Here is a 10,456-nt window from a genome sequence, read left to right on the forward strand (position 1 = left end):
CTGTTGACGTTGTGCGCCAGGCTGAACATGATGAAGCAGAGGTCATCGTCCTTGCGCTGTTGGTCATCGAGCACCTCTGCGGGACTGTAAGGGCGCTCTTTGAGGTTCGCCATCTCGACGTTCATCACATTGTGCACTACGCTGCGGAGCCTGGGGACGTTGTCTTTGATGCCTAGGTTTTCCCAGTCATAGTCATTGTGGTAGAACCTGCATCACCAGAGAAGATATTGGCGTCAAAGAATGCATCGCTGTTTTTGTAGAAGTAATCTCTGCCCTCGTGTTGTCTAATAATCTATTCTATTCTGTATCGTCGTAGACGTGCAAACAGACCTTTAAGGCACATCGATCGGACGACCGAATCGCGGCTGTGGTCCGCGGTCAATCATTTACTATAATGACACGCAGCAGCATGGTCCGCACAGTGTAAACATGAATTGCCCTATAAGGGAGTAAAGATGGAGGAAGCAGTCCTTAAGCTTACTCTCGTTTAGGGGCAGGGGCAGAGTAGATTTCGCTCGATAAACACACGGAATGCTGACTGCTTGGAACAGAAAAATACTCCCACCTTAAAGCACGGTAACTTGAAGTAAGGAAGGAGTCTTAAACGCGGCTCCGGAGGCACTGGAGGTCCGTAACTGCATGAACTTCGCTTGTTATGAAGAGGGAATCTGCTTCCGCTTCTAACCATAAGCATTCCGTATTTTCAGTGATGGAAATTGATCCCAAGGCATGGACAGGATACCGTATACCCCTATTGGGGAGTGCATTAGAGGGCCACTTACTCCCTTTCAGGGTTATTCGTGTTTAAAATGCACACAAAAGTAGGAGCCGTGCGTGGGTACATTCACTTCTCCTGAGTACCTTCACGAGCTGCCCACATCCTTGAAAGCGTTTTTCTGTTCGGCCTGTAAAATACACCAGAAATTATTCATTCATCGAGGTTTTGACTGTAGCTGCGATGCGCAGAGCAGTATCTTCGACAGCTGGATTTAAGATTGTAGTTTCGTGAATATTCGGCAGCGAACTAGGGGGGTTAGCATGACAGCTGACATTAAAAAAAATCTTCCTTTGTCGGGCAAATTCTACGTTTCGAAGCCTCACAAAGGTTTGCAAGGTAGCCCCTCCAGGTAAGTATGGCTCTGTAGCGAGCCGGTCTGGTCCCTTATAGCTAAGAAGAGAGTGATTGGTTTTTCTTACGTCCGCAACACATAGACTGCCATGTCAATGGCGTTGAGCGGGTTGCCACCGGTTCGCTCGGCCAGCTTCTGCTCAAGCAACTGAAGCTTGTCGAGGAAACTGGATATGGTGAATCCAGCGGGCAGCATCTGACCCATCTTCAGATGCCGGTTGTCTTTGACAGGCGTAAAACAGCGTGGCTTGAAGAACTCGCTGAATTGGGTGCCGTCCATCAGGCACCAGCCGACGCGGAGCAGGCATCCTGCAGCAAAGCCCCCCAAGATGGCGTTGTACGTCACCTTACACTCATTCGTGTACCTCGCGATGGAAGCCCTCGGAAAGCTTCGTCAATGTGACGCCATGACTTTGTGTCGGATGCATCCGACGGATATGCCTGCCCGTCTTGTGAATGTCTCAAGAATAGGGGTGTGCGAACATTCGAAATTTTCAAATGGTGAATCGAACATTCTCCTTTTGGATTCGCTGAACGAATAAATATAGTGTTGGTACAAAATTGTTCGAAGCGAAGTGAATCCGTTGCAAAGTTTTCGATTAATTAAAAAAAAATGTGAGGGGACAACAAAGCTCCGCCTTAAGGGCAATAGCGTATTAGGTTTATTCCCATATATGAATCAAGTCATTCTCTAATTTACATTAGCGGGCCTCGGGAGTGTCTGCATTTGAAGGCGCAAATGCTGTAATATCTCTGAATATTTTGTTAAAGGAGAGGGGGAGCCTTAATCAGTAAGGGAGGACGTAGAAGGATTCCGGGGAAGAAAAGCTCGTTTTCTTCAACTCCCTGGTGACCTGGGTATGGATTCACCAGGGACAGGAGGTCACCAGGGTATTAGTAAATCAGAACAATGTCACCTTCGAAGGCTACAAACTATGTCCTTTAATAATCCAACTACACTTTACGCTATTGAGCCCGGGGCCTTTTCGGCTCAGTGCAAATTTTGTGGCCAGAAGGTAAACTTATACCACATGGTACAGGCTTGTCTGGAAAATAACGGTATTGACATAATAAATCAGCCAACGTGAGAGAGCTGGGAGGCGGCCCTGTCCAGCTAAGACCTCGAGGAACAACGAGCCTCGTCGCCAGAGCACCAAAGGTGTCCCGGACTATGGACCCGGTCAGCCTTCCCTTAATCTAAGTCACTGTGGCTTTAGATAAACGTTTTCATCATCATCACCTACTTCACATTCTCAAATCCCCTGGGAGTCCTCATACCCCTCCTGGCGCAGTGGTGCAGCGGTTAAGCGGTGCGCACCTCCCCTGCGATGGCAGGTGCTCCCAGCGGTGGGCCTTGTGCGACCCAGGATGCTATTTCCGAACGAGAAAAAATTTAACTGCCACCTGCCACGGTGGGCAGTTTGCTCACTATCCGGCGGGCAGGTTGTGACGACGCCTCAAGGTCACGTGACCAAGGTGGCCCACCCGCCTCCTAGATTGCTCTCTGGGCGCCACCTGCCGCAGTCATGCTCGTGGTTTTTCCCCCACAATGCCGGCGCCGGATATATACTAAGGAAACCAAGAGTAGTCGGAACCAAGAAAACCCTAAAGGAACGTTTTTATTTTCATTTGTTTTTAATTTCTGGTGTTTATTAATAGGGAATTGGTAGAATTATCCTCTTAATACTCGAAATTGGTAAAAAGTAGAAGAAAAACTGTTCACATATATACATATATATGCGAGGCCCTAGCATAAGGGGCACATGAAGGGAATATTTTCGAGTGCCTACCTCTTCCTGACCGAATAAAGAGCCCTGCATATGTGACACGATCGTTTTCTCATTCAAGCCTCTATCTTGAGGTGCTCAAAACTTATCCACACCCCCATATTCACGTTAAGAAAAATTCGTGGCTACGTTGTGGTCTATCACTTTACGTTCTCTCGATTGTGTTTGGAAGTACAGATGGCGCGCTTACCTGTTACGAGTAAGAAGGAAAGCAGTCTCATTTTCTGGAACAAAAGAGCAAAATGTCACCGTTATTGGCACTGCGAAGAAAACTTGACCGGCATTTTTCACTCGTTAAGACAAAAGCAACTATGACAAGTCGAATGTTAACGATAGAGTTGTACTCGCGTACCGCAAACTTTGGCCCCCGATAGTATACATTGTGCCCGTTATCCTAAGGAAACGAATAGGCCAACTTGCTACAACGTTCTAGTAATGTTGCTTTTTTGTTATTTTTCACTGGTTTGACAGATTATCCACAGGCCGTCTGTGCGTGCAAGGATATCAAAGCATTTGCAGGTTGTTAACAGGCTGCCTTTTAAAGACAACTGCCAACAGGGCTTTCGTCACTCTTTAGTCCAGGATAACTTCTGTAGGTGCGGGTTCCGTCAACTTTTATTATTTTTTTTCTTTTATACCCCGACGGCACCAAAACACGGCGCATTCGGTACGTTCGTGGTTTAGTCTTGATGTGGATGCAGTTCTTGTTGTTTATTCATTGTAGCGAAGTGTTTTGTATGCTCTTCCACGTTCTTTGCTTTCGCCATTGGCAGGTGGTCTTGTCACTTTGTGTTGTTTGCACGAGACGCGACGAGACCGCTTTGGATTAGCCCGGGTCACGTGCCCGCATTTCGACGATGTTCGACATGGTTGCCGGTATTTATGGCGCCTTGTCTCATGGACTCTTGACCAACGGGTCAGACCCCGTCCGGACTAGGGCCGTAGTGTGCATCATTCTCTATCGGGGCGGACCTTGCAAAACCATAAGCTTCGGGCTAGCGTCCGTATTTTGGGCTAACACCCCCCGCCCCCGCCTTGCACATTTTATTCGCATCTATACACTCTCCCTTGTCCCTAATCTCACGGCTGCTTAAGAAAGAACTAGAAGCAAGCCCCATCTTTTTAGTTATTTATTTTAGTTTATTTATAGATACTGATATCTTGATAGAAGGTCATAGCAGGTTTGACTCTGCGAAAATACAGAAATACAGGCACGCACGAAACAAAGCAAATGCATACACACATGCCAAGCAAAAAAAAAAAAATGCCGCGGCAAACTAGTTAACAACAATTAGTTTAAGTGCTCTTCGTATTAATACAATGACTTCTGCATCACAGCATTATCAGCGAAAGTGTTTCAGTCAGTGATTGTCCTTGGAAAAAAGAGCATTGTAATTAACCCGCGAGTTTAATGTGGTTATTTCAAGAGAATGGAGAGTATCAGATCCAAGGTGTTTTTATTTATTCATTTATTTTCAAATACTGCAGCTCCATTCGGAGCTATAGCAGGAGTGGGAGTTGTACATTGAAAATGCAAGATAAGTTATACAGTGCTATGAAACAAACAAGAAAACGCAAGAATTCAACAAAGCAGAAATTTAAGTACAATTTAGTGAAGTTAATCAAATGGCTTAATATAAGTGGCAATTGCTTCAATAAATTCATGCAAAGGAATGGTGCAGATTGAGCCAGGGAGCATATTCCAAGCCTCGATGGTACGAGGGAAAAATATGTATTTAAATGCATTGGTACGAGCATAACAAGGGACGAGGCTAAGTTCATGGAAATGTCTCGTGGTGGTGGGTTGAGCTGGAATAATATAACTGGGGCATGAAAGTCGATAATGAGCATGTGTAACGCAATACAGAAATTTTAATGATTCTAAATGGCGGCGACTTGATAACGTAGTTAATTGCAATGAAGGAAGGGCGGAAGTTGGCGATAAATTGCGGGGATACTGTTGTTTGTAAAAACGCAATACATGATCTGAAATATTGCGTTTTGGAGGATCTTTTTGAACGCAAAATTTATGGCTTCTATGATCTATATAGACAGTCAATCTACATTATAGTGCTGTTTCGAGTGGAACGAACTTTGCCTCGATCGATTCATTGTATGACAACCAAAACCATTTCTCCATTCACATGTATAGTGGGCCGTAAGGCCAGGGTTAGCGCAATATCGGTTGTGAGTCTGCGTGCCCCTCGGTAGCTCCTCGGCCATAGGAGGAATAGGGCGCGCCTGCTCCTCGCCGCGTTCCTCTCGTTCACCGCGGAGGTCCTGCAGGGCCTTGCAGCGTCGCTTATTCGTGACTTCTTTGAAGGTTGAGGGATCCGGCGGACAGGCGTGTGTACCCGCTAAGGTGGTATGTGCGTTCGGTGCGGTGGTTCTCGTCTTCCGAGGCTTGCGCCTCGCTGTTCGAGCGCTCATTGTCTTCGATGCTTGCGTGCGCAGGCATCCTGGGAATCGTCGCAGTAATGTTGAGTTTGAGGCGCAGTTCCTAAAATCACCGACGCTGCTAGGGTATTCTGAAAGGGTCACTCTCACTCATCTGCGGGTTTAATGTAGACGAGTCCGTGAAGAAGTAGATTCTGTGCCTCGAGTCCGGACGAGGAAATTCTTGCAGGGGCCGCGGCACTTGTCTGAGAGCACTGTAAGCTTTTGCCTCTCAGTGTCGAGATCGTCGACAGTGGGGAGTGCAGCCGTATTCACGATGCAGTCGGTGACGTTGACACACGCCATTGTCCGGACCTGCTTGGGGACTCCTTACACGTTGGCATACTATTACCACCAGCTGTGGGGAGCACAGTCTCTGCCATATCGGTGTATATGATATTGGTGGTAGCCGGTGGTTTGTGAGCTATGCTACTGGGCTCCTTAGTGAAGCGCTTTGGTCACTCCGAGTCTCCACACAATGGATCCATATTTCGTTGTAATGGTCTCCCATCTGCGCGTACAAATATACGGCGGCAAAGAAGGTGGGAAGTCATCATTTGTCGGTTGACATGCACGGTTAAATGCAATCTCAAGCTCCTACACGATATAATGTTTAGATGGCGTACAGCTCAGCAGGCCCCTCTGCGGAAAGTCCACCTGTTCAGAAATCGCGGAAGTTAGGTTCATACCTCCGTGCACGCAAAGCTCTTTCAGTGGTGTGTGCTTCTCTAGACCCGTGACAATGCGACAGGCTATCACCTACTGACAAGCTATCGCACGTGTCGAGTACATCCAGGAATTTTAGACCTAAGCAGACCCACTGTGCACCGAAATATTGTAGACTGACGGCAGCTCCTGGTATCCGTGAGACGTATGTTGCTCTGCCGTCGTTTTGAGGAAAACGTCCGCTGCAACAACTGCCTTGTCTCATGAAACGTCCGTGTGGGTAAGTCCGATACTATGCGGCACTCTACGAGTTGGCTCGGGCCCACAAGCGTCTGCTATCGGTGGGCCTGCGCGCTGAGCAGCAGAGCAAACTGTCTTATCTAGATGTATGTCTTATGAGCCGTCCTGTTTGGCGCGACGAATTCTTCGTAGCGGCACGTCATGTTCACCGTTCTTTCTTCCTCGCGTTCTTTTTGTACACGTGTCATCACAAACCACTCAGTGGTTCGTCTTTTATATAGCTGCCACTTATGAGAGAAAATTGTAAGCGTGAGGGGGTCTGACTGAGTGAAATTAAGAAAATGAGGTGGAGTGCCGAAGTGTCTGATTTTTCCGGACTTTCGTTATTTCTAGGATTTCTTGAACTTGATATATTAAGCAGCATACCACGTTTTCAAAAACAAAATATTTTTTTTCAGGCACTGATGACGTGTGCAGTCTTACGTGAATGATTACCAGTCCCTTCCCTTAAACATTCTGGTTTTAAGCAGCACTCGCGGTTACCAGAAAGAGTGTTAGCCTTAGAAAATTTCTAATTTCAGGTCGTAAATGGCACTACGAAAGAGCACAGCTTGGCGCGAGCCAACATCTCGGTCATTTAGATTACCTTAAAAATGATTCCCATGTAGGAACTTTCACACAGTATAGAGTTTGCGCGCGGCTGCGGTCACATCCTGTTGTTTTCAGATTTATCTTTTGGGACCGTAGTCATCTGAAGAGGTGGGCGGCGCGGTAGATTTTAAATGACGCGAAAAAGAAAACCACTGACAATGTCGACTACAATGTGACGATATCGGTCACCTTTGAGACGAAACGTCTGTAACTGGCCTCTGCTCATGTAAGAGGCTTGCGCAACGGTTATTGTTCGTCTATCCTTCGTGTTAGGAGCCAAAAAATACAATAATCAACTTCCTCAGTGATACTGCAGCTATTCTCCCCTTTTGCAGCAATCCATTTCGGTTGATACAAAAATCACGCCTCCAAAAGTGTCTGCAACTTTTATGTTGTTGTTTGCCTATCAAAAGATGGCACATACCCACACGGGGGGATCGGCCAAGAATCGGGTGGCTATTCACCTGAACGCAGTTAATAAAAAGGACAAGCAAGTGGGAGCGCAACACCGGTGAATTCTTCCTCATATTTCAAGTTGAGAATGTCATTTTCTTCTTTGGCACTCTTCATTGATCGATGAACGCTTAGTATATAACCGAATCCTTTGAAGAAACACAACCGCGTCTATACAAGGCTGACAACTGTTCTCAGGCATATAACACACGTTTCAAAATAGTAATACTTAGCCGTCCTACTCCTCCTTCGATGAACTACCGCAATGCAGAGACATACGAACAGAGAAATAAAGGTTTTGAGTAGCACGACTTCATTGAAAAATACGTCAGCGCTTGTGGTTCCCGTTTTTTTTTTCGTGGCTGTATCTGTATGCACTGTAGTGACCGATCACTAATATTCAATTGGTCCAGGAAATTATTTTATTAAACGTATATGCAAATGTGAACTGAGCGAGCCGCATGCCATCGAAATCTTCCGATTGAGAAGGAAGACATTATTATGTTTCATTTCTTTTTGCTCTTTTTTCTTCTTTGCTTGCTTCGAGGCGATGAGAAGGAATGAAAGATGGGCCATGTGTAGAGCATCGGAGTGGCGCGGGCGATGGACACTGGTTCTTTGCCTGACTTAATAATTATATCCGCCACAGCTGCAATGCCTATGTACGGCAGTGAAAGGTATTGAATCAGTGTGCAGAGCTGCCTAGAAGGGGAGGAGTAATCTTTCCGTTGTGCCGCAAGCGTTAAGCCCTATCCTTTCCAAGACATTGTCTTTTTGCAATTAATGAGCTTTAGCATGATATTCAGCAAGCGACTGTCACTTGCGCTTGAAGAGCTCAATGCAACCGCAGTAAGTTCAAAAATAAGAGCGATAAGTTCGCCTTTGTTTAGCTTTGCTGCACGCGATAAAAATGCTTTCAGTTAGGACAGCAAACAATGGGCGTTTTTCAGCCGATAACTACACGGATGCCTGAAAGAACAGAATCCATAGAAGTTACTAAATAGCTACAAGGATATCGTTTGTTTCAGCGGTTAAAAATAGCGATCTCCCTCACAAAAGATAGTTTTCACGTCCTTTCGTCGTGAAAGGGTTGATCAAATAAACAGTTTAAGTGAACAGGTGCGCTTATCACCAAATTATTACGCTCCATTTTGGCATCCTTCGGTTAGTGGCGGGGCACTGTCATCTGGAAACTCGAAAATAGGTCGCAGAAACAACATTATTCCCAAGTTACTGAAGGAAAGCCATAGTTTGTAACACTGCATAGATATTACTGCCTTCAGTGCCTCATCGAAGGCTACCTGTGATGCTACCAAGGTCGGTGCCGTGTGGTCTGTACGCGGCCTTCGGTTGTGGGAAGCATTGTCAGTTTTATTATTAACACTCGAGAATTTTGAACACCCTTATTCAGAGTTGAGTACCGCGACTGTTCGTAGAGTAGCAGGTGCAGTTCAGTTGAGTTAATGCTGAACAGGGGCTCCCATCAGTCAATGCGTCGTCTTCGAAGTAAAACCTTTAAATTTAAGTCGAATACTTGAAGTCACAAACATTTCCTATCAGAATTCAAGCTTATAGGAGCGTTTTGCCACGAGGAGTGCATTGTCCGTTTAAGACATGCTTAACTGGCTGGTGGCAAGAGACGAGTGTTAGCGAGCCGTCGGCACTTATCGCGGGAAGCCAACACCCCATTTGAAAATAGCTGGCACGCTGGCTTACTCTTAATGGAGAAAAATACGTTACAACTATTAGTCCGACAGAAGCATGCAGCATCTACGAACAACTCAAACTGCGCCGAAAGAAAGTTTACTTGAAGCAGAGGAATCAGTGCGGACCGTTAGCGGATGACCGTTAGTCTGTGCCGGAGAAGCCCCCGCCCATTTGAAGCTGAGAAGACAACGGCGCCTCCAATGGCGCTGCCGGTCACAACGATATCACCGGCGGCGCCCAACGCCGTTTTTCTTACCTGGCTGCTAGTGCGGCGCCTTCAGACTTGAGGAGTCGGTCTTGAAGAGTTCCCAGCAGGTTCGGCGTGCGTCAACCACACGATCCCTCACGTCAGCGCGTTCTTCCACCGCGTTGTTCGCCGCACACAGCGCGGCGTCTTGGCGTGGAGGCAGAAAAAGAAAAATGCGCGGCAAATGCGGCACCGGCGACGAGCACGTTCACTCCGTCTAGCTCCTCGGGCTTCAATGGCGGCGGGCGGAGTCCTCGAACTTTAGTCGGTGCCGTTCGGCTCGCGCTCGCCGTTGCCCCGTCGACGTTATCTGCTGTGAACAGCTGCGATAAGACTCACCGCCTTTCTTTTTTTGTGTGTTCCCCTGGAGTCGCGTACGTACTTCGGCTGAGGCAACGCCTCGGTGCCCGCTTCTTTATAAGGCGATGCGAAGGAACTACCCAGCCCACGCCTCGATGACTCGCGGAGTGCGGATTATTGGTTAGCCGCGAGCGGGGTTACAGTGAAGAGGGGGTACGGTATCCGGGTCTGTACGTACGGAGCCGATCACACGACAGTGAGACACCGGTGAAGGCAACACTAGACGGAGGGTGATGTACGACTGGGCGGTAAAAAAAAAGAAAGAGTTGCGCGTGACTGTTCCGCCCGTTGCTGACTCGGATATTTACAAGTCGTAAGGGGCGAGACGGTGGAGGTGCGATCACAAGCGCGTGCGGTACGCGTTGTTTGTTTCCATAAGTCCGAGATCCGCAGTCTATAGTGCACGCCCTAGCATTCCTTTTCGGCGAAAGGACTGACGTAAAAAAAAAAGCAATGAAAGGCGCAACAACGGTCTGATAACGACACTTCGCCATGATATATTGCCAGGCGCGTACAAGAGCACCATAGCACTTGACAGCGCAGCACATAGCGCTAGATGTCCTGCGCAATGTACAGCCAGTACTAGGTATGTCCACAAAGAACCCGGGTTTTTAATGCGATGGAATTAAGCGGGTCAGGAAGGCGAAAACTGTTTGGCGTCGGTGTCCGTGTGAAGCCTCCACCTGCCATCCGTGCTTGGGGGCAGATGGTGTATAGGGAGTGTCCCTTCTCTCCACCTGCCACAGTTGGTAGGCGGAGAGATGGAAATCCCACTCTCCG

At 47.4% G+C, this 10,456-nt stretch overlaps 1 protein-coding gene across 1 annotated transcript in view; it reads right to left on the minus strand.

Annotated features, from left to right (window-relative positions):
- The window catches only part of LOC144124868 (uncharacterized), a 40,461-nt gene extending 30,543 nt beyond the window's left edge, over positions 1–9,918 (minus strand). The window contains exons 1-4 of the mRNA XM_077657789.1: positions 9,326–9,918; positions 3,107–3,140; positions 1,198–1,438; positions 1–207 (exon numbers count right to left, since the gene is read on the minus strand). The exon at positions 1–207 is cut by the window's left edge and continues 42 nt beyond it. Coding sequence (XP_077513915.1) covers positions 1–207; positions 1,198–1,438; positions 3,107–3,137 — 479 coding nt within the window. The 5' untranslated portion in view covers positions 3,138–3,140; positions 9,326–9,918. The remainder of the gene's footprint in view (positions 208–1,197; positions 1,439–3,106; positions 3,141–9,325) is intronic.
- Positions 9,919–10,456: the final 538 nt, after the last annotated feature.

The sequence above is a fragment of the Amblyomma americanum genome, chromosome 3 (assembly GCF_052857255.1).
Source record: "Amblyomma americanum isolate KBUSLIRL-KWMA chromosome 3, ASM5285725v1, whole genome shotgun sequence".
Taxonomy (NCBI): Eukaryota; Metazoa; Arthropoda; class Arachnida; order Ixodida; family Ixodidae; genus Amblyomma; species Amblyomma americanum.